The sequence below is a fragment of the Aspergillus melleus genome (assembly GCF_016097325.1).
Source record: "Aspergillus melleus strain CBS 546.65 chromosome Unknown contig8, whole genome shotgun sequence".
Taxonomy (NCBI): Eukaryota; Fungi; Ascomycota; class Eurotiomycetes; order Eurotiales; family Aspergillaceae; genus Aspergillus; species Aspergillus melleus.
Window position 1 is genome coordinate 1,504,351 of NW_025763377.1, and position 23,005 is coordinate 1,527,355.

At 50.4% G+C, this 23,005-nt stretch overlaps 9 protein-coding genes and 1 non-coding gene across 10 annotated transcripts; 5 read left to right on the top strand and 5 right to left on the bottom strand.

Moving 5' to 3' along the window:
- Positions 1–612: 612 nt before the first annotated feature.
- wetA (developmental regulatory protein WetA) lies at positions 613–2,250 on the top strand (the record flags this gene model as incomplete). Its single annotated transcript, XM_046094308.1, has 1 exon — positions 613–2,250. The coding sequence occupies one exon, from the start codon at positions 613–615 to the stop codon at positions 2,248–2,250; it is 1,638 nt and encodes a 545-aa protein (XP_045950287.1).
- A 739-nt stretch (positions 2,251–2,989) lies between these two features.
- Positions 2,990–3,667, bottom strand: LDX57_012561 (uncharacterized protein; the record flags this gene model as incomplete). Its single annotated transcript, XM_046094309.1, has 3 exons — positions 2,990–3,348; positions 3,412–3,528; positions 3,595–3,667. The coding sequence occupies 3 exons, from the start codon at positions 3,665–3,667 to the stop codon at positions 2,990–2,992; spliced, it is 549 nt and encodes a 182-aa protein (XP_045950288.1).
- A 204-nt stretch (positions 3,668–3,871) lies between these two features.
- SCP1 (calponin homology domain protein) lies at positions 3,872–6,783 on the top strand. Its single transcript, XM_046094310.1, has one exon. It carries the CDS (start codon positions 4,335–4,337, stop codon positions 6,207–6,209), a length of 1,875 nt encoding a protein of 624 aa, XP_045950289.1. The 5' UTR covers positions 3,872–4,334; the 3' UTR covers positions 6,210–6,783.
- A 1,204-nt stretch (positions 6,784–7,987) lies between these two features.
- On the bottom strand, positions 7,988–9,956 carry LDX57_012563 (zinc knuckle domain protein; the record flags this gene model as incomplete). Its single annotated transcript, XM_046094311.1, has 2 exons — positions 7,988–8,860; positions 8,940–9,956. 2 exons carry the CDS (start codon positions 9,954–9,956, stop codon positions 7,988–7,990), a joined length of 1,890 nt encoding a protein of 629 aa, XP_045950290.1.
- Positions 9,957–11,033: 1,077 nt separating this feature from the next.
- ORM1 (ORMDL family protein) lies at positions 11,034–11,715 on the top strand (the record flags this gene model as incomplete). Its single annotated transcript, XM_046094312.1, has 3 exons — positions 11,034–11,166; positions 11,254–11,612; positions 11,668–11,715. The coding sequence occupies 3 exons, from the start codon at positions 11,034–11,036 to the stop codon at positions 11,713–11,715; spliced, it is 540 nt and encodes a 179-aa protein (XP_045950291.1).
- A 1,466-nt stretch (positions 11,716–13,181) lies between these two features.
- On the bottom strand, positions 13,182–13,267 carry LDX57_012565. The gene has a single exon. It is a non-coding gene; the product is annotated as a tRNA-His (tRNA).
- A 304-nt stretch (positions 13,268–13,571) lies between these two features.
- On the top strand, positions 13,572–15,296 carry LDX57_012566 (uncharacterized protein; the record flags this gene model as incomplete). Its single annotated transcript, XM_046094313.1, has 1 exon — positions 13,572–15,296. One exon carries the CDS (start codon positions 13,572–13,574, stop codon positions 15,294–15,296), a length of 1,725 nt encoding a protein of 574 aa, XP_045950292.1.
- A 3,120-nt stretch (positions 15,297–18,416) lies between these two features.
- Positions 18,417–18,772, bottom strand: LDX57_012567 (uncharacterized protein; the record flags this gene model as incomplete). The annotated part of the gene is made up of 2 exons (XM_046094314.1): positions 18,417–18,620; positions 18,713–18,772. 2 exons carry the CDS (start codon positions 18,770–18,772, stop codon positions 18,417–18,419), a joined length of 264 nt encoding a protein of 87 aa, XP_045950293.1.
- A 395-nt stretch (positions 18,773–19,167) lies between these two features.
- LDX57_012568 (uncharacterized protein) lies at positions 19,168–19,650 on the bottom strand (the record flags this gene model as incomplete). Its single annotated transcript, XM_046094315.1, has 1 exon — positions 19,168–19,650. The coding sequence occupies one exon, from the start codon at positions 19,648–19,650 to the stop codon at positions 19,168–19,170; it is 483 nt and encodes a 160-aa protein (XP_045950294.1).
- Positions 19,651–21,923: 2,273 nt separating this feature from the next.
- Positions 21,924–22,543, top strand: LDX57_012569 (uncharacterized protein; the record flags this gene model as incomplete). The annotated part of the gene is made up of 2 exons (XM_046094316.1): positions 21,924–22,022; positions 22,100–22,543. The coding sequence occupies 2 exons, from the start codon at positions 21,924–21,926 to the stop codon at positions 22,331–22,333; spliced, it is 333 nt and encodes a 110-aa protein (XP_045950295.1). The 3' UTR covers positions 22,334–22,543.
- Between the last annotated feature and the right edge of the window lie 462 nt (positions 22,544–23,005).

Below are 23,005 nucleotides of genomic sequence, written 5' to 3' on the forward strand. Positions count from 1 at the left end.
CTCTGTTTCTGGCATAGTGAAGGTTACATTCCGACGGGTGGCCATTTGGGTCCCGAGCCCACTCTGAATGAAAGTGTGGATGGAAGAGATGGAAAGTCCATTCAGCCACCGAACTATCCGGATGCTCTGATTGGCAGTGCCGCTCGTGCGAGGAGAATTATAGCATTCCACGTCGATCAATGGTGGGGAGGTTCCTTCAGGTCCATTAGATCGCATTCCTTGGCCATCTTTAGAGCAGATGGAATGTGTGCAGAATCCCAGAGGCTGGAAGGCCTGTGGCGGCACTTCAAAAAGGGCGACTCCTCTGTTGTTTGTTTGCTTTGTCTACTTTGCATCTTGTGCAGTGTTTTCTTTGATTGACAAGTTATCAAACTGTTCCTACAGTCCAAACATTCCATCATCACCCAAACACCCTGCTGGAACCCCGGCTCGCCTTCCGAGCTTCCCTTTAACCCATCTCTACCATTCTTTGGGTGACTTTCCCTCTGCCTGTACTATTTCCGCCGGCCTCTAGGCCAATCATCTGAACTTCTGCTGCGTCAAACAGCCTTTGACACCTTCTCTCATTGTCGCCGCAAACGGAAGGTGACCGCCGTACCTCACTCCCCCAAGATGTTCGCCCAACCTTTCGACCATTCGTTCAATGACGATATTTTCCAGTACGTCAATATGGACCCTACAAATGCCGACGGCAACAAAGACGTTTCATTTCATGGAGACTTTGATCAAATATTCGCGCTCGACTCATTGTCTAGCGATTGTGGCGACCTGTCACCCACCATCTCCGCCTCCAAGCGGGCCCAGCAGTCACCGCAACCCTGGGGTAGAGACCTTTGGTCTGTTCCGCAAGACGTCAGTTCTTCTACAGGCCAAGCACCCCTTGCTTTTCAAGACACCATCCACCCCGCGGCCGTTGCGGATCTTAACGTCAACCTTGAAGCTTCTTCTCCAAACCCCCCGGCAAAAACTCGCTCGCCGTCTACTCCCCCGGCCACTCCTCAACGCAAAGCCAAAAGCGCCTTAGTCACTCCCAAATCAACCGGCCATCGTCGTGACACCCATGAACGCCGCGGCCTTTTGCGCAAACAGAGCTTCTCCCCCAGTATAGTCCGCTCCTCTCAACTCCAAAAAGGCAGAATGGCGTACCCGGAAGCTTGGGCTCAGCGCTTTCAGAACTTCAGCTTGGGTAGTACGGATGATCGTTTGCCTTTGTCCCCACCGCCCTCCGATATTCTGGTGCAGCACGAGAATATGTGCGCCGACCACACTGCCCAAATGACACACCATGGGGACTCCTCTGAGATGGCCAACCCTTTCGACTCGGCCATATTCAACGAGTCCCCCGCTATCTCGATGCCATCTCCATCTGCCGGGGCGCTAGCACGACAGCAACAACGGTATTTGAGTCAGTCGAACAACTCCGCCATGGCCACCTCCAGTCCCCCCTCAGCGGACGACATTTTTTCTTCTCCACATTCCTCGGACCCTCAGTCCATGTCCTCGTGGCATTCCGATTCCCTTGCTACCTCTGGACTTCCATTCACACCCGATCTGCAAAGCCACGATGCGCAAGCGTGGTGGTCTCCCATGAACTCACGGGTTGCCCAGCGACATTCCTACCCACAGATGGTCGCGTCCCCGACCCCTCAGAGACCGATCCAGACCCCCAACAACCAGCACGACATGCTGCAGGGCGGTCTGATGATTCAGTTGGATCCTTCATCATTTGACATGCCGGGTGCTGCAAACGCGTCATTTGCCGCACCGCAGATGCCATCCGTTCCTAATGCCCAGGGAACTCAATCATACACACATGCTCCCACGACACCACAGAAATTTGTGGATCCCTCCTACGCACCTCAAATGCATAATTCGTCCTCGCGGTCTCCATCGCTGTCCCCGACGGCAACCGGATCGCCCAAGGGCATGCGCAACATGAAGACCCCTCCGCGCGGTCGTTACCAACAAAGAAAGATGTCATCCCAACCTATGAGCGCTCCCAGGCCGGCCAAAAGTTCGGGCGGAAGCCCTAGGGGAGCCGGTAAATCGGTGACGGTATCATTTGTGAACTTCACCCCTCACGACAAAAATAAGATCCTCACGGGAGTTGCTCCCAGCGGAAGCTCAAAAACGAAAGCCCGACGGGAGCAAGAAGCCCGTGATAGACGACGCAAGATGGGCGAGGCCGCTTTGAACGCGGTCCGGAAAGCAGGCGGCGACGTCGAGGCTTTAGAGGCAGTTTTCTGCTGAGAATCAAGCATTGGCATATTATACACATATAATATCTGTTCTGTTGTGTTTTGCTTTGCTTTATATTTGTGTTTCTCTTTTTGCTGGTTTCATATACCTCTCTCGTTTTTTGGCAATGGTCGTTTGGCGCTTGTGTTTGAAAAAGGAACTTGGCGTTTGGATTTCAAAATGTTAGATCATCTTTTTGGGTCTTTCTGGAGCGATTTATACTACAATACGCATTCTAATAACTGAGTCTAATTCATTTAATATCTCTTCAAACCTTCCCAGTAAGGTCTTGTAGAACCGCCCGATCGATGCCTTAGGGCTTTCCCCAGGCACCTGATCTCCACCTGCAACCGTCCAATCGACGAGTAGATGATTGTCATGACTTGACGCCAGTTCCCTCAGTTCAGTCCATCGTAATCGTCGTTTTCTTTATTATCAGACTATTATACAGTATGGGAAAATAAATGTATCTGAGTATGATCAAATTGACGCCGTCCCCAATGCTTTTATAATTTGCCAAATCACAATGAATCAATCCCACACTATGCCATGTCCTCGATGTGCTTGTAGGTTAGGTAGACGAGAATGGGGAACTGTGATAGCCGGGTTCTGCTATCAAGTCGAGACTGTTAAGGAACCGGCCGCTTCGCCCGACCCGTATGCCGTCCCAGATTGTATTGTGCAACCTGAAGGCCAGAGCGAGGGGTATTTGAAGAGAGAGAGAAAGATCGCTTTCCCGTACACCGCTGCTTCATCGCCCCGACGCCTTCGGCGACCAGGAATCCGGCTGCCAGTTCTCGCCCGGCGACCCCCTCGCCTTGGCCCATGGATCCTCCTTCGCGGCCGGCTGTTTCTCCATCTCGTCCCGTTCTGCAGCGGTCTCGGTCTCGGCCTCCTGTGCCGGCGCATTCATCGTATCATCGCTCGTCTTGGTTGCTGGCGCAGGTTGCTGGGTTTGCGGCTTATCAAGGTAGGACGGTTTGCTGGCCCATCGCTCGTCGGCCAGTCGGGCTAATTGCTTGATCTGAGCTTGGCGGACAAGATCCTGTTGCTGTTCTTCAATGGTCGGCGCGTCCTTTCGCATGTGTCGGAGCCATTGGTGCCATTGCGCTGCAGGCAAATATCCGTGTTAGTTCGATCGATCCGAGATGGGATTGGTGGTTGAACACGTACGGCTCACTTGGACATCTCCGAGATGGGTTTTCGGGTCGACTTTCACGATGCGTCGGTATCGCGAGGCGTTCAGTGCATCTTTGAATTCCCAGAACGTGTTGCCGCGCAAGTCCGATCCTATGCAGAAAGACGAATAAGTATAAGGTACGACTCTGACAGATCACGGCGCTTCGTTGAACACACCCGCTAGGAAGGATTTTCGCCACGGCAGTTTAAGGCTCTTCCACTTGAACCACAAACTATTGATGGGACTCATTGGTGCCCGATGGTAGTGTCTAAATACTAATCAATTATTATTCGGCTAAATTGCAAAGAAAAAAGGGGGTGGAGTTCGATAGGCGAGCAGTAGGGGAAATATGCCAGGGAGAAAGGGTCAAAAGGGATCGGCGAGCAAAGAAGCGGACGGACGTCATCGGGCGAGGCGGAGCGGCTGACGGAACATTCCATTCCTCGCCCTTTCGCTTCTCTTTCTCTTCCTCTTCCTCTCCCCTTTCTTCTTCTTTTCCAGAAATTTGGGTTTTACAAACGCCACGAGTATCCTCTGGGCTTTCGTTTCCTTTTGACTGAGAGCCTCGAGTCTGTCCCTTTCGTGTCCGGTCACTTTATATACCCTTCTCATTCTCTCGGGCATATACATACAAACCCCCCTGGCCGCGTTCCACGGTTCGCCTCAGTGGCCAATTGACAGGCAACAATCTACCGATTTCACCTCTCAACAGAAACGCCTCTTCTACATGCAATAGGCGCATAGAACCGATCCTTTCCAACCCCCAACATGGCGTCTGTCACGTCTCTAGACAAAGACCTGCGCAATCTGCGCCTGTCCCGCTATACCCCGCAGGCAGCCGCCGAAGTGCGCGACTGGATCGAGGAAGTCCTCCATGAATCACTACCTGCCGGGGATCTTCTAGAAGCCCTGAAAGATGGTGTCGCACTCTGCAGGTAAGACATTCAGCCGTTTCTCGCACTCTTATCACCTCACCAAGGACCTTCCGAGACATGCCGGCCAAGGAGACTTCATTGGGCAGCCAACTAACAAAGTCTCACCCGCTAGGCTCGTCAACCTTGCGGTCTCTCCCGGGGTCAAATTCAAGCAATCGTCGATGCCCTTTGTGCAAATGGAAAACATCTCGCACTTCCTCCGGGCCTGTCAAATTCAGCCCCTGAGTCTCCCGCCGCACGATGTCTTCCTCACCGTCGACCTCTACGAAGGCAAGGACCCCGCGCAGGTCCTCCAGTGTCTGATGGCCTTCAGTCGAAGAGCCAACGCAATTCAACCGTCCAAGTTCCCCCGGACCATCGGCCCTCAGAATAAGGGGGGCACGTTGAGCCCTAATATGACGGGGTCCAGCCAGGGGGCCTACACGCCAACGAAGTCACGATTCTACAACGGGGTCAGCGATACCGCCTCGAACGTCTCCGCGCAATCCAGCCCGTCCGCGAAATCCCCAGCTGTCAGCAGCTGGAGTAAGAAGAGCGACGAGCATTCGACCGCCCCGGCCTGGAACATTCATCAATATGGCTACATGGGCGGCGCCAGCCAGGCTAACCAGGGCGTCGCTTTTGGCGCTCGTCGACAGATCACTACCGCCGCGCCGCATGTGCCGAGCCTGGCGGAGAAAGAGAAGCGCCGGCGCGAGGAAGAGGACCGGCTCCGTGCGGAGCAGGAACATGCCGAGCGCATGCGCCAGCTGAAACGGGAGGAACGCGAGGCAGAAGAGGAGCGTGCGCGCGCCGAGGAAGCGCGTCGCTGGGAGGAAGAGACGGCGCAGCTTCGGGAAAAGGAGCGGCTCGAAGTGGAGCAGCAACGGAAACAGTGGGATGAAGAACAGCGCAAGTGGGAGGAGGAGGAGCGTCAACGTCAGCGCGAGGAAAGAGAAACGGAGGACAGGACCGACAAGGAGAGACAGCGTCGCCGCGAGGTCAACGACACTCGTCTCAACGGCCAGTTCCTCAGCCAGTACCAAGCCAGCCAGCCAGTATCTGGTCGTGCTGCCGCCACCGAGCCCAGCGAGAACCAGCGCATTCGACAATTGGAGATGGAGCTGGAGAGTGCCAAGGAAAGAGAAGCCCAGTATGAGCGCGAGCGACGAGCTCTCCGAGAGAAGGATTCCGCAGGCAGCAGCAACAACACCCCTCCAGCCCGCAGTCCTCGTCCTGTTCCCGTCCCTCCCAAACCCAGCTACGATCTCTCTTCTCTGGAACAGGAGCGCCGTCTCCTACGCACATGGCAGGATCATCAGCGGGAAGAGCCCATTGCCGAGTCCAGCCCACCACCTATGCCGCCTCGTCGGCCCCTACCCGACCCGACCTCGACAGCCAGCAGCGGTGGTCCCCCTCCCAAACCTCCCCGCCCTCTCCCTGACCCGGTGAACCAGAAACAAGAGAGCCGCGTCGACCGATTCCTCTCCTTCAACCGTCCCCCGGTAGCCGCCAAGCCCGCCGCCCACCGTCCCCAAGACTACAGCACCACCTCTGAAGTCGACGCCGAGAACAGCCGCCGCGAAGCCGCGCAACAAAAGACCAAAGCCGGCGGCTGGGCCTCCAAGTCCCTTCTCGAGCGGGAGATGGAGCGCGAACGCGAGCGCCAGCGCGAATGGGAAGACAACCAGAAACAGACCGAGGCCGTCGCCGCCCAGGGTCTCGGTGACTCCTCAATAGGCACGGGCCCCGGCCAGGGCGCCTGGAACGTCCACCAGTATGGGTTTTTGGGCGGCGATAGTCAGAACCGAGGAGGGCCTGGCTTGGGCGTTGGTGGTGCGAGGCGTCAGATCATCGGTCCCAGACCTCCTCCGTAAAGCGCGATCCTTCTTTCTTTTTTTCTATCTATAACTTAACATAGTGATATCCATCCTTGTATCTATCTAACTACCGGGAATTTTGGCAGGGAGTTCTTGCTTTTCTATCTTCTATTGTTTAACTGGGTGGGGGGTCCGTGATATCATGGAAGGTTCTGTGTGGTCGTTGTTGCATCTAGTTTTTTTGAAATTTGAATAAGAAGTATCAAAAAAGAGCAAAGCGCCATCATTCAAGAACAATCTGGAAGTAGGGACAGAGATAGAGGAGTGAGTGTAAGTATCGAATTCTAACGGGTAAAGAAGGATATGCAGAAATGACCAAGGTCCTACGGATTCGACGACGTTCTCCGGAGACGTCCTTTGGCAGAGGTGTTCAGTGGAGATCCTAAGCGGATTTCGTAACCACTGAACTATAGAACCACCTGATCTACTCATTTCATTCCTATCAAGCCAGTTTGTCAACACTACTGATTTCATACCCAAATGATACTTTGCCCACACTCAATAGTACCTTGGGATAATGCGTGCATAGCCCTGGGCCCTCTTGGACTCGAGACTGTGCGCAACTTGAGCCGTAATTCCAATGACCGGTATATTCGGTCCATTATGGTCTTGGAGGGAGACGGCTTGTCCTCAATATCGAGCATTCCATGAATTTGGCTGATGGTTGATACATTGAATACGTACAGTACAGTCGTAGCACGTGATGTTCCGGTTGAAGACGGGCCTCCTGTCCTGTTTCTATGCTTCGTTTCCCGAGTGGCAGATCGATTGTTTCTGGCAGCATGGAGGGGGACAATGATAAGGACGGCAAGCCGGCCGGGTGTGTCTCTGCGGGAGGAGTTTCTGGCAATTATATTAGCTATCCTATTATAGTTTAATAGCAAGATATCGCCCGGCTGATCTAAAAGATCATACTAGCTTACTGCGTCTTTTCATGAGGTATATAGCGAGTGGGATTGACATAACGAATAAAACAACTCTTCTATTAAAGACGCTGTTATAGACGACGCGAGTATACTTTATGTTAATAAATCTAAACTAGAAGTTATAGTTTACATATATATAGTTAGAGATAGTATAATACTTTCTTCTACAACTCTCTATTTGTTATTCCTCAAACTGTTAGTAGTATAAGTATTTTTGATTCAACTAGATATATAATTGGAATTACTCAACAACAGAGAACTAGAGCAATTATTGTATACACTTCTCAATTATAGGGTAAAAACGTCAAAACGAATAACGAATCTTACTATTTAGTAAGATACTAGGTATGATGGTGGTTGCATATAGGATTATGGGACAAAAGCAGAGATCAGTCGACAATGAGTAACAAGTATCGCGTTTTAGTTCGTACTACGGATCTAGGAATTCTTTGGAGTTGTTTAGGGGGTTAAGGATACGGGGTAATAGATCACAGTATTCTTTACGTGCCTCGAAAATAAATGTCCATAGTATTCCTGGCGTGGGTTCATAAGCAGCCACCGAGGTTTTGCCAGGAAAAGAATGAAATCAGGACCACCCAAAGCGAACTCCGGATCTCTAGATAATGCTCTGTATGTAGTGTACAGTCCCCACTTCCCATTATGACAAACATGAGAAAAAAGAAAGTAGATGAATATGCATACACAAGCGAGAAATGAATGCAAAAGAATAGGGTATATCACACAATATCGAGTAAAAAAAGCGGGAGGAAAGCCGCCCAAACGGTCCAAACAATCAATCACATACGCCTTTCATTATTCGTCCGGAGAGGTAGCCATTTATTCTTTGCTTTACAGTCGGTATCTATCCCAGGCCTTTTTACCGGCGCTGGGTAAGGGTCGGTAGGCGTCGCCGCCGCCGCCGCCACCACCTCGTTTGGGTCCGGGACCGCCGCCACGATAACTTCCGCGACCTCCTCGATCCCCGCCGCCACCTCTACCGGGGCGTGGGGGTAGAGGATGTCTTGGTCGACCGGGAGGGGAGCGAGGACCGCCGGGATGGTAGCTATCTCTGCCTCGGCCGCGGCCCGGACGAGGGGGAGATCGCGAGCGGTAGCCACCGTGATACGAGGGTTCGGGGGCCCTTGGACCAGCCGGGGCGAAGTTCTTGTTCCTTCCGATGCCACCTCCGATGCGGATATTGCCGCGCGGTGCGCCGCGACCGATGGGCTGCCGTGGCCGAGACATCATGTCGTCGCTATCGGGGGAGGGCGAGCGCTGGTCGGCACGACCTCTAATCTTCAGGCCGCCCCGCTGACTACCTCGGGACGAAGGGCCCTTTGCTCGACCGCTCACTACCGAGTTAGTGTTGGTCACCATGTTTGGATCGACTCCCTTAAGGGTCCACGACGACGACATCAGCGGTTTAGGAAGGGACGGGCAGTCCCCGATTAGATGGCGGTTGCTGGTGCAATGCGAGCACGAGAGGGAGACTAGCACCGGTCCAGACTGCGCGTCTTGTCGGGGGATTTTCCACACGGCGTCACATTGAAGCTCCAGGTGTTCTGTCGACCCACACAGATCGCAAGGAGTCTCGGCGGCGGAACCTTTCAGCTGCGATGAGCATTGCGCCTCATCATGGCCCCGGTCCCGACAGCGTTGGCATCTTCTCCACTGCGGACAGAAACTGCTTTGGTGCTGGTTCCAAGCACCACAATGTACACACTGTGGCCGTTAGCATTTCTCACAACCAGACGTAGAGAAACTGTCTTCACAAGAACAGTCGACCAGATTCCAAACTTACCTCCCTAGATGGGCACACCTCGGCCAAATGGCCCTCTCGTGAGCACTCTGTACAAGCAATAGGCAGTTGAAGACTGATGTCATTAATGTCTCGATCATAGAACAAACATCTCGCCTGCCTTTCCATGTCGTCACGCTCTAGGTCAGCCAGAGTTGAGGGGGTCATAGGATATTTTTGAGAGAAACGGCGGAAGGCCTCCTCCTTGGAAGGATTGTTCGTAACACCGTTCTGGGCGTCACCATTGACTCGAGGCTCCGAAAGGGGCAATTGCTCAGGGTCGTAACCATCATCCTTTGGTCGTTGGCCAGAGATGCTCTGGTCCTCGTCCCGGGATCCAATATTCAACAATATAGAATCATCAGCCTCAGAATCCACAGAGTCCGACTCGTCTGAATCGCCCGACAGATGCATTTGGCTGGACTCCGCCGTGTGGTCTTCCTCCAACTCCCCCTCCTCCGAGACGTGAGGATCCTCTTTCTTGCCGTTCTCGTTGCGCGATTTGGAACTGTCTCCCCCACCAGACGAGGCCGAGTCACTGCGACTGCGCCAGAATTTATCATTTACCGCGTCGAACTGCGTGGGGGTCTTGTCGTCGCCATTTGTCTGATTTCGAGACCTGAGCGACGTCCGGATGCCACTCTTGCTGCCCTTGTTCCAGCCTCCAGCTGGTGCCTGTGTAGGTTTGTACTCCTCTGCAGAGTCAGAGCTCGAACTCTCGTCGTCATCGCCACCCGACGAGGAGGCCGAACCGCTGCTGGAGTCGCTTTCGGAATCCGAGCCGGAAGACGAGGTGCTGTCGGGGTCCACCTGCAGGGAGTTTGCACTAAACGATGCGCCTCGGGGCACGAAGTCCTGGACCTCGCGTGTGTCGGACTTGCCGTTTCTTCGTTGCCGTTTGGCGTTGGGTTTATCTAGAGAGCTGCGACGCGAAGAATCGTTGGAAGTACCGCGGCGGGTTCGCTGGACGCCCACCGAGGCGGTCCTAGAGTCGTGTTCACCATCGGAGGAGTTGGGCATTATGCGGTATGCCACATGAAAGACGGAAGGGGGCGGGGGAGGAGAGAAGGAAGGGAGTACTCCGTACAGCGTAAAGTAGTTGTAAGGAAGATTCAATGCAAGAATTGACGGAAATTCGCCGTCACGCTAAAGTTCGCCAGGAAATGTTACGGCCGACAAGATGAGCCAAAGACGCAGGGCTGGGGAAAGGAAGAATCGCCATTGTTCGAAAGTAAGAGGGAGATGCATGAGATAGAGGCGATGAAGTGTCCAAAGTGGATGTGATTGTCGCAGATTGCCCTGAACTTTCTACTTTCTACAGTGTCTGGCCTCTTCTGGACCGTCTCATCCGTGTGATATCGGGCTATTATTAGCATCGCATCTTTTGGGATCTAATTTGTCTAATTTATCTAAATCTCCCTTAGACTCCTAGTAGGCTGCTGGATTTCTTCTAGAAGCTCTTTCTTCTTCTTTCTCTCTTCTTTTCTTTTCCTTTTTTTCTCTCCAACCCATCCCCATCTTTTTTCTTCATAGGAAGCTGTCATCTTCCTTTTCCTGTCCCTGTCTAATCCATTCGTTTGGTCATTATCTCATAATCCCCACGTCACTCTCGGCGAGAGAAGGAAAAAAGAAAAGAAAGAAAAAATTGAATTGGATTCCAGAAAGATTTCTGAATATTCTCCAATTCTAGAAAATATTCTCCTTTTTTTTTCTACAATTTTTTTTGCCCCTCGAGGCTGGACGGCTGTCCCGTGACCGACGCCGATCATCGAGCGCGATCTGACTTTCGCTTTCACCTTCGCTTTCAACTCTCGCCTTCGCCTTCGCCTTCGCTTGACGGTCGGAATTGATCCCATCTCGCTTTCTCCGCCGTCGTCTCGAGACCTGCTACGGTCTACCTTCTGCCATTTCTCCCGCTCTTTCTTGTTCCTCCACCCCCTTTAATTTTCCGCTCCCTCTCTCCACTCGAATCTCTCTTCCTTTCCCCCCGAGTTTCCGATCAATACCGCCAAAGTGTCTTCCCTTCTGATTCCCCGTGCTATCTCCTTCCCCCCGGAGGCCGACAATCGGCCGCACCGGTTGACGCCAGACCCCAACATGTCCCAAAGCAAGGCTGGTCGGAGGAGAAGGTCAAGCAGTATCATCTACCAGGAGCCTGCGGAGTCCATTGAACACACCAGTGATCAGGCGGCCTTGCCCAATCTGAATGCGAACTGGGTGAATGCCAAGGGTGAGTGCGGACGAATCTTCCCCGGATGACTCCGTTCGTCTGGAGAAAGTGTGTCTGTAATCCGCTGACTCGAATGCTTCGACATAGGTGCCTGGACAATCCATTTCGTCCTCATCGTTGCCCTCAAGATCTTCTACGATATCATCCCCGGAGTCTCGCAGGAAACCTCATGGACCCTCACCAACATCAGTTACATGTTCGGCTCGTTCCTCATGTTTCACTGGGTGCGGGGCATCCCTTTCGAGTTCAACGCGGGTGCCTACGATAATCTGAACATGTGGGAGCAAATCGACAACGGAGACCAATATACCCCGACGAAGAAATTCCTCCTCTGCGTGCCCATCTGCCTCTTCCTCCTCAGCACGCATTATACCCACTACGACTTGACGTACTTCACCATCAACTTCCTCGCCACGTTGGCCGTGGTCATCCCGAAACTTCCATTTGTATGTCACTCCGTTCATCTGGGGATATTGTCGGCTTGTGCTAATATGAATACAGTCGCACCGATTGCGAATAGGGCTTTTCTCCGGCGAACCCGAGGAATAGCGGACTTTTTATCTTTGTCGTTTCTTTTCAATAATTCTCTTGCTTTTTATTTCGCTGATCTTTAATCCGCCTCTCTCTATCTTCCTTTTCTTGATAATATTCTCCACTTGGCGTTCATTACTGTCCTCTCCCTATCTTATCTCTCTACTCTTTTTCTACTGCGCATTCCCGGGAAGGTGTCAGGTCTCCCGTTGGGAAATTGGCTGGGGCCTTCCGTTCTATCCTGTCGGGTTTTATTTTGCTCCTTGGCGGGGTTAAAGGGGGAGCGATGATGTAAGGGTGCGAAAATGATGCTCTCGAAATACAGAGTACGACCAAATGGGATGAGCAAGAACACACAACAACACCACACAAAAACAACATCGAAGACCAAAAAAATGGCTCTGCAGAGAAAATAGAAGAGGGGGGGGTTGGAACGAGGCATAATGGAAGAAAGCAATAGAAAGGGACGAGGGCAGATATACTCCGTGTTGCTGCGACCCTTGTCTTCCACGTGTCTAACTCTAGATATCCAGGTTATCATTTCCATTCTTGTCTCCTTGCCTGTCTTTGTCTTCTTTCATGACCTTTTCTTGGTCCCGTAGGGCGCCTTCACCACGACGATGTAGCTTTGCAAGTTAGAAAAGTCACTATAGATCGGACTTATTTAGTACAAAGCTATGCTAATGCTAATTAATGCCCATGCTAATGCCCATGCATGCAGTCCCCGGGATCAAAGCGCCCTTTGACGTCCAGGAACCCGGGGTTTTAGCTCCTGTTTGCTGCGTGGGGGCTGAGTTTAATGCATTAGGGTCATTGGTTGCAGGTTCCAAATGGCTATGACTTACAGTAGTTAGGGCTGTCGAGGTCCATGCTATGCTAGGGAGGTGCTTTTTGCCTGTTTATCCGGTGTCCGTGTGTCCGTCCGTTCATGTGATGAGACCGGTTGGTTTGGCTAGTCTCCGAGGTACTTTCAGAGGGTTGGTTAGTGTGGTGATTTATGAGTAGAATCTGTCTCTTATGGAGAGCGCTGTGTATGTTTTTTGGACGGTTCCCTGTTGAGAGTGCGTTCATATGTATTCTTCTAATTCTACTCGATTATCTATATCTGTATGTGTTTGCTATAGTCGCGGTTAGTTAGTGTTGAAAGTTGAGATATGTAGCGTTGGACGTTGAGCGATGTTACTATTATTACTATTATTATTTTCTTGTTAACTTTGCCCGTGCATTTCTCTGGTGGTTTTCTACCTTATAGTTACAAGTATTTACTGGGGCGTGTTTGAGTCGATATATATACCCGAATCCCAGCCACGGGCGAGAGAATACATTGTTAGTTAACATGGAGTGGGGTAGAAGCGAAGAGAAAGAGAACCCCAACAAAAAAGTACAAAAGACAACAAACATTATTTTTAACCATCATGAAGAAAGTACATGAAGAAAGGTCCATCTCCAAGATGCAAAAAGACAAATCAAGTCTCAACGCCAGATGGCGCCGCTGGGAATCGAACCCAGATCGAGACGGGACTGCGGGATGAACCACAACGTCGCATGATAACCATTACACTACGGCACCTTGATTTGATGAGTGGGCCGCCGTTTTACTGTCTCTTATTCCTGCCCTCTTGGAATCCTTTCAGTATCTCGTCGACAAAGAATGACACCTTTTTTCTGATTTGTTGGAAATTGTTGCTCTTGTCCAACTCTGACGCATTATCTACACTCTTTTCAGATAATCTCAAACAGATATCGCGTTCCGTGCAATTATCAAAGAATTCGGCCGTGCGACGACTATCGATAAGCGTCCCGGCCCGCGATTATCAATCTATCACATACCAACTACCGCCGTCCTCAGCACCACCAATTTCTTGCCATCAATCATGTTAAAAGACGAGGAGGCGACTTTGCCCTCCTATCGTCCTGTTAAATCCATTCCCTTCGAACTCATCCAACACTCCGGTATCTTCCTGGAAGAAAAACTCTGTGCGCTCCCCCCCTCCTCTGTCAACACCACCGTCGCGCTAACTTTCTCCGCATTCAAAGACACTCAAGCTCTCGACCTCCTCGTAAACATCCTCTCCACTGCCACAGAAGCCCCGACTCCGGTTTTCGCTCCCCTGCCGCAGCATCTTGCCGTGGCCGCAACCTTCCTCGTACACCCGTCCACCACGACGCGCGCCAAAACAGCCGAAGAAACGGAAGCGCCGAATGCCTCGCTCCGACTCCTCCGCCTCACCAATACCCTCGCGGGGCCGGTCTCCGCGAACTTCGGACGCGCCTTTTCCTTCACACACTTCGAATCCTCTCGGCGCGGGAGACGACGGCACGAGCATGACTCGGACGACGAGATGAAGCCCCTGAACCTTGACCTGGGCCAGTCGGCGTCGGTGTGGTCCCGCGCTGAAGACTTCTGGCACGCCGTCGGGTGGGCGTTCAATTGCTCGGTGCTGCACCCGGAGCGGTGGAAGAGATGGTGTACCTGGTTGGAATTCATGTGTGAGGTCATGGAAGATGATTGGGAGGAAAGAAAGCGTCTGCACTCTGCGTCTACAAAGGAGGAGGGGGAGAAGTTATCCAAGGATGAACCTAAGATCCTCCAGGATAGCTTGATTGTCCGATACATCGAAGAAGGGAGTTCAGGGTACGGCAAGAACCGACGCATCATGCGGGCCATATTTGCGGATGGGAGTACCAGCTCCGTTAATGAATTCCGCGAGGTGTTCCACAAGGAACTCAAGGAACTCAAGCAGCCGAAAGGCGCCACCGAGAATATCAAAAAGCGAGAGGTGGAAGTCAACATCGACGAGGAGAAGTACGGAGATTATCTAAACAACGACAACGACGACGGCGGGTCCTCCCAAGACGAAACCAACCCGACTGCCACCAAAGGCAGCAAACGGCCCACGCGACAGACAAAACGTCCTCGTCGCGGCACAAGATCTAAACCGGACCCGTCTGCCAACGAGGACGCCCAGACAGCGGCCCATCTACACAGCGGCGTGGACCAGCTCGGGAGCCTGCCATCACTCGCTCTCCGACAACGTCTTCTTCACTTGCTCTCCACCGTCTCGCAGCATCTACCCGCCTCGTTCATCAACCTCGAAGAACTGTACCACCTCTTCGTCGAGAATATACGACACCTCCCGCTACCGATCTTCCAAGCCCTCGTCAGCCCCTCTGTGCTGCCAAACTTCCTCCCCGCCGCGAAAACCACCCTCTGCGAATGTCTACTGTTCCGGATGCGCGAGAGCGGCGCCCCCGTCACGGACGAGGAGTATCTCAACCAGGCCAAGCTGGCGCAGTGCTTCCTCCCTTACGCAGCCAACACGGCCAGTATCGTCGACAACGCCAAGGTGTCTGTCGCGCTCGAGTCCCTCCTGATTCTCCTCGCCGATAACAATCTACTGAAAGTCACCCCGCAGCTGCAAAACGCCGTGGAAGAGGGGATCAAGGCGCGCGCTAGGAAAACGCAGGTAGAGACCAGACGGAGTCAGAATAGCCGGAAACTGGAGAGTATCGAGTGGTCCTGGTTGATTGAAAGTGGGGAGAGATTAAGGTTCTTGGTGTATGAGATTTTGCCAATGGCGAGTGCCAGTTCCGTGTGATTGCGAAGGAAATGCCGTTTTGTTGATTTATATCTTCTTTAGGTCGTTTGTTTAATAGATACCCAGTTTGACGCGCCATCGAAAGCGACCTTCCTGTAAACGAAGATCTTGACCAAGACGTTCACCGTCACGAGAGTTGAGTTCCGCGTACATACGCCATCCAAAAGGCCGGGGACCGGGTCGTAGTCAAGTATGACGGCCGTCTGTGGATTCCGGTAGTAAAGGGCACGACTCTTCTATGTGGATAGAATATCACAAGGGAATGCCCATAGTTTCCCAGCAATGCTCATACTGATGGGGGGGTTTAACAATTATTCCTGGACCGGTCTCGTGAAATCAAGCCGCTTCTGCTAGATTTATCCCAGTCAATGGCGGATGGCCGAGGACCGCGGCCTTGCTCTGGGCGGGTAGAAGGAGAAGTTGGTTTGAAAAGACCTTGAATTTCTGCTTGGTTCCCATAACCCTGTATGCAAACACCATCTTACCTATGAATCATAAAGTTAATCGTTCGTTTTGACGGTTCTACTCTATAGCCATTCTAATTTTCCCAATTCTCAATTGTTGAGCAACTTCGATTATGTATCTAGTATTGAACCAGAGATAACCATACCACCGATCGCTTGAGGAATGATAAACAGAGGCTTGCATAGGGAAAGTATCGTGCTGTCTCTGACCCCGTGTGTGTGTGTGTGTGTGTGTGTGTGTGTGTGTGTGTGTGTGTGTGTGTGTGTGTGTGTGTGTGTGTGTGTGTGTGTGTGTGTGTGTGTGTGTGTGTGTGTGTGTGTGTGTGTGTGTGTGTGTGTGAACCATGACTCCCCGTTGTCGCATCATTTCTAGGACCTTTCTAGCCGCCGCCACCCACGTACCGTCTACACGACGACGGGAAGCCTCGATATAGACGGTAACTACAGGGTTCAGCTCGGGATCTACGACGCTTTGTCTCTGCAATATGTGGACATAGGTCGGCGTGATCGCATGTTCACTAAGGATCCGTCGGACATGCTCCTCGATTTCAACCTGTGGACCGGAGAGACAGTGAGTGCGAGGGAGTACTGTTGTCTTCAACGGTATGGAGCAGAGGTAGGGACCACCCGCTCTGAGATCCTCGTTCAGAAAGTTATCCCATGCCGGTCCAGGCCCCGAGCTTTCATCGCTAGAACTCTTATTTCTGCGGGATCTACCGTCAGAAGAGGGGAATCCTGGTGAGTCTGGGCCGGCTTCCAGCACGAGTCGTGGAGATGCATAGCACTCTTCAAAGCGGGATCCGGTGGACAGGATGGACCCCGTTGACGAGGTAATGCTTCTGGACATTTCCATCAGCTCCTAATCCTCATTCAGAAAGGTAATCATCACATTACCGTGTAGTCGTTAGAACAGAGCCTAGCAAGGAGACAGTACAAAGGACGATGGAGGTGTGGAAGTGAGGAAGGGGGAGATCTGTGGAGAGAAGAAGGGTTTGAGGGTAGTACGAAGTGAATACAGCAGAGATTTCTAGGCAGCAGGCAGGATAGAGACAGTGAATGTAATAGCGACATCATTCCCGTAGTGCTTTGGAAAATGTGCCATACCTGATCACCTGACGCACGGCACCACCTGACGCACGCTTTTCCCATAATCCTAGATACTTAATCATCTTAAAATATACTTCTATAATTGATGATACGTTATATTCTATATTTCCTCGGCCTTGTGATTATCAAATAGGGTGCTTTATAGAATATCTTAACAATCTGATTCTTTAAAACTAAATAACCCAGCTTACTATAGGCATGTTGTTCGCTGTATAGTTACCGATCTTGGCCATCGAGACAGGGAGACAACTTATTGTTCACATATCTAACCAGTCGTGATTCAGATATTTGAACTTTTCTTCTTATTGTTAATATAAAGAGCTACGAAGATCTCTTAGACAATGCGCGAAACTATTACTATACTCTATCTCTACATCGGCCAGGACTCTTAAACTTTGATATAAAAGTCGACTTCCAAAACAAGCAGCGTTAAAATAACTAATATATTGATCTGCATCTTTAATTTATAAATTCTTAGAATAGAACGCAAGCTTTACTTTAGTCTATAGTATAAAGAAAAGATGGAGCTTTTAGCCTCCGTAGGATTAAAGGCTTGGATATTAATGTTGATTCCGCAGAGAATGGTGTCAGTAGCTCTGAAATAACTAAGATAACAGACATGAAACCAGAAGGAATCTAGAAGAAGTAGAATAATTAACATTGAGTAGTGAAGCGAATGGGGTGATTTCGAGAGGAATGGACAAACCCTCAGTCACTGTATGATGATATTATGATATAGTACCATCAAAATACTTCCGTCAATAATGGCATGGAGCCGAAAGACACGGCGGAATTTCTGTCTTTGTTTTTTTTTAATGGGTGACAAGCTTGCAAGACAATGACGAGAAGTTATTCTGAGGAGTGGTGGTCCGCTTGATCAAGACCATCTTCAACCGATTGAAAGACAAGGGCTATTGGAATCGTAGCCACTGGCTCTTGAAGTATGAGGGTGAGTTCGGTGGGTTGAATGTCTTGCGTCGAGGAGGATCAATTACTGGCATAATCAGCCAGAATCCGCTCGGAGTTATCAGCTTGGACACTGGCGTCCTCCAGCTCGGCGATGGGCTGCGTTGTCTTTGTGAGCATCTTCGAGAACCAGGACCGACTTCGTGGCAAACTGCCTTACTTCCGCAAGGGATCCATCATGTTCGCCAAGGCCCTTGCGTGGGGTAGTTTGCTCAGGGTCGTCATCGTTATCATAGTCGGTAATAGATGCGGCATCAATGTGGTTGAGGGGCTGTCCTGCCGAAGCCTGTAACGCAAGGGCCTTTCTGGACACTGGGCCAAGCTTCAGGGTATTATTGGACCATAAAGTAAACTAATCTGATCGAATGCTTTTCAAGACAGTGATAGCGTTCATTTGTGGTATCAAAAGAGGCCATATATTTGGCCCGTTCATGTGATGCAATATCATACCAAAGGTATATCTCGCTCATTCGGCGTGACCGGTCAAATACCTTAGGACCTCTGCGATGCTACCTATGAACAGGAGATTGGGCTTTATTTGCCTCTTGAAAGATTTTGTCTCCAGTAGATTGGACACGAGTACTTATGCCTCTCCAGGTAGACGACGTGTAGTCATGTCCATATCCACCTCACCGGCAAGATACCTTGTAAACAGAAAAAGACCCGCCCTATCCTGCAATAGGAAACGGTATAATGGGGACATTTTCACGATCAGTTTTTCGCCATCGAACCAGGATATGATGATCCTGCCGCGTCTATTGTTGCCCATAAAGGAGACCACCATGACCTGCATTGTCTCATTCGTTAGCCTCGAACACTGCAGAAGAGAAAGAGGAAGAAGAGAAAGAGGAAGAAGAGAAAGAGAAAGATACCACATACGGGAATGATGACATGCTTCTTGAAGTCCTTATGTCCCAGACGAGTCACCATGATAGCCATAATCGCGAGTAATTCTCCCCGAAAAGGTACACCCTCCGTACCATTCGTATCGTGATGCATGCACACCTTTATATGGGGGTGGTTGCCTTCAGCAAGCGCCAGAAGTAATCGACTCCCCATTCTGGTGAAGCGGGAATAAAGATGCGGTCGAAATGCCGGCTGATGGGAATCCCACTGGATAACAGATTAGAGTTTATCACGAATGTATGGTCTCAGTCGTAAGTCTAGAGGATGGAGCACTTGGTGTTCTTCGCCTGTAGGTATCCGCCATAGGCCGGCGTCACTATACACCTTTGAGGAATTCTCTTGAAAAACATATAACAACCCTGCCCCCAGAATAGGCTACTTACCTTCTGCAAGAACATGTTTGAAATCAAGACAGAGAGCCAGAAAACTTACGTCACGCGTCGCCAATCAGTCATATGACCAATGGATTGACGGTCCTGCAGGCTTCCCTGTCGGGGGGCAACCATAAATTCCCACATCATTCTGTATGACATTATCTGGGCCCATCTGTGGGTTGTACCACCTCCGATGCTTTGAAATGTCGGACCAAGTCCAGCCAGAGAAAACCTGAGATCCTCGAGGTGCTCTCTGACTTCGCTCGCTTGTAGGTTCTTGGGGTGCTCTGCTAACTTCCCTGGAGACCATGGCTTGAAGAAAGGGACAGAGCTTTCAACGTCCATGTGCATTGAAAGTTGGATGTCGATGTTGAGGGCTTGAAGCGCCTGGTTGGTGAGATGATTTACACTCATTGCTTCGATGGCTTCAAGCCGTCTTTCGAGGATGTCCTTCAATTCTTCTCGTTGTCTCTTTACCTTGAAGAGACTCATGCGGTCCACGAGACGAGATAGGATGCTTTGCTTGTGAGACGCCATTGTTCGGGGCTGTCAAACAGTTGAATCAAAGCTCGCAGCTAGCAAAGAATGATGTGAAGGGTATGTAAACAGAGTCCTATAGAGAAGCTCGAAAAGAATGAAAAAGTTTGGCGGTTTCAAATGGGCCAAACCCTCAACCACTCGATGACTATATAGTGATGGACCATCACCGTCATACTAGCTAGAAGCTTCCTGATAGCATGCTCAATTCATGGCTGGATCATGGAAAGCATATATGACAAATTATAAAGCCCTGTACCTTGGTGCGTCTCTTTTGGAAGCATACCCTTGTAACTGTAGGTAATTCTAGGTATGTTTGTAAATAAATGGCCAACCATGGAACTAAGTAAGATGGACTGATTGCGCCACGCAGCCTCTCCATTCTCATAGATGTTACTCAATACCTCGATGTATTTGGCAAATTCAGGGGACGATCTGATTATACCGTTTGCCTGATTTGATCTCGAACTTGTCCAAGGTGCGTAAGAAATACGAGGCATTAGTCTTAGGGAACCAATGTACAAAGTCGCTTCTCGAGAACCTCACTTCGAGTAAAGATTTGGTGAGGGATTTCTTGTCAGTTCGCCTTGAATTGTGCCAACACAAGGCCGAACCAGCGGAGACCTAGTGTCTGTTTTACGTTTAATATGGGCATTGCGGCTTGGAATGGTTCGGAATCCGCAGATTCTAGAAGTTCCCTTGGAGCTTCCTTGGTGCTCTATGTCTAAGTTCTCTACCTGACCCAGTAGCACAACATCCAGGCCTTTAGACTGTAGTTACGTACCAACGTTACAGATGTAAGTGACACATTCATACAGGGTATTTGCTTGACCTCGAGCAGACCAGTCCATAATTTCAAATTAAAGAGAGCGCCATCCATGGGAGCGTTAGGGAGTAGCCAAGGGTAAGGCATGGAACGCTTTTTGCCACACGACATGGCTGGAATGTACAATCGACCGTCATGCTCGATCACGACAGCGTCACCCTTCGGAAGGCGGATCCGTCTTGGTACTTTATTGGCATCAAAGTTGTAATCATTCCAACGGCGGTACCAGTAATCGACCCAACAACGCATCAGGGAGCAGTTTATAGGGCTATGATAAAAGCAACTTCGATCGAGGTCAACATCACTGGAAACATCAAGGGATATTCTAGTGGCAACGCCAATGATCTTCTTAGAAACACACAGGCATGGATTTTGCTGATCTACTATACTGTTCTTGACTTAAATCTAAAGACAAGGCGATAGAAATGGCCTTGAACGAACGCTGCATTGTTTTGAAGATAGGAAGGAGATGTAGGAAAGGATGGGATGGGATGGAAAGGAAGGATCTCAGTCAGTGATGTAGAAGCTCTGCTGTCCTGGGGGCTTCCAGCACCACAGTAGTCAAATAGAAGATGGAAAGGATGCCTTTTTGATCAACACTAACCTGGTTGATTGATTCTTCCAGGGTGTTGCCTATCTAAAAGGTGCCTTAGCGGGCGGAGTAAATGGCGAAATGCTTGGTAGGTTGCCTCAGGCATCCAAATACCAAGTGATGGCCTTCGTGAAAGTGAAGACAGGTGACGTAGATATATGGTGAATATACTATATATTCATCTTTCTGAGTTTGAAGCCGTAGTTGGTGAATCGTAGATGCAGTTAATGTAGTCAATTCGGTAGGGATGGTTTAGGGCTATTTACTTCACGCCCAGCTGGGTCATTCCTCATGCAGGGAAGACTAGTTAATGATACTTTCTCTTGGCCCTGCGTTTCTTACTCTGTAAAACTTCCTCATGACCCTCTACTTTCTACTTCCTGGCTGTGGAAGTCTTTCTTATGGCGGTCTCCCATTTCACGGGGCTATCTTCGGCACAAGAAGTGCAAGAAAGCAACAATATGAAGTCGTTGGTGTAAGTCTGCAGATACCGAAACGAACATCTACAAAGCAACATTGACATTCAGCTAGATATCGCTTGTTCTCGGTCCAATTTGACAACTCTGGCCTGCCGAACTTGACAGTGTCTTTGTAGGGTCTATATTCCCTTTATTACGGGCTCCAAGGTTGACTCTGAGAAGAAATTGTGCATTCACTTGTCAAAGCCCATCTGAGGCTAATCACCTCCCCGCGAAGTCTGGGATCAACCGCCATTTGAATGCTTAGGTCCCAGCGACAGGTTGAAAGAGATGATTAAAGAACCCATAACGGCTCGTAGATATGATCAGCAACACTAAGCTCGAGAGGGAAGATTGCGCTGCGATCAGAATCCTCATGCACAAGGCAAAGAACAGGATGGGGGGTGTACCCTTGCGAGAGGAGTTGCTGGCTTTTATGTCGGCTATGTTGAGCCGACTGAAATACGACGATTTCAAAGATCACCTTATCATCCCGGTATGTGCCATCTATATAGAGATCAAGCTTTCATATCTTCATGTGCATTTGATGTTAACATGCAAAAATGCACCAAGTTTGACCAACCAAGTGTACGGGATTTCACCAAGGAGGTCAAGGCACTACAAGATCGGATCAATGCGATAATATCAACCAAGGCATATAACAACACTGCGCAGGCCCTCCGAGAGGGCGAGTTTGCAATTCCTTACATAGAACGAAAGTTTGTCGCCATTGGATTGATTGATGCAGGCGATATTGTTCTCCTTTTCTCCCTCGATACGGCCGGTATGTTTGCCTTTGCAGACTAGTGATGGCATTCGAAGTATAGGCCTGCACCGGCATGGTCAACCATTCGATTATGCATATTCCTACTCCAATAGGCTTCTAAAATAGGGAAGCTTGGGACACACAGCGAAGTAGTGAGAAGAGCTTCAGCTCGAGTTTAAACCAGAATACCTTATCTTCGACGAAGCCAGTTTCTTGCGTGGCCCGGATCTCTCTCTTATGCAACCGGAGTCAGATGCCCACGTGCTCTTCAGGGTGGCCACAGAATGGTCAATCCATCGTATTCAGCCGTCCGAACTTATCCAGTTATGGCCTGCGAGCGTCTGATTGACAAAGGATACCATCGGACGTTGCTGAACATCTCACATAGATCCCATGAAGTCCTATATCACCTCGTTGGCATACTGTTGAGTATTGTCGAATGCCCCCCCATGATTCGACTTGCTCAAGTAACCTGGACTGCCAGGGCTGCAGCCGATTCGTGCATCTTACGCGTGTCCAATGTTGATAGCAGGACAGGCACCCGGGCATAGTATGTACAAATAACAAAATACTGGTCAAATTGCTGAATGGCATCTCGAAATCAGCAGGCCGCTTTGCCACTGGTAATTCCTGTTGCGGTTATGGTCCCGAAGGATGCTCCAGGGAAGGCTGATCAAGTGGCTGACGATCTTCTTGCTTCTTGCGTCTCGCAG

Excerpts from the sequence above, each read along its gene's own strand:
- SCP1 (XM_046094310.1), top strand. The coding sequence starts at position 4,335 with ATGGTGTCGCACTCTGCAGGTAAGACATTCAGCCGTTTCTCGCACTCT.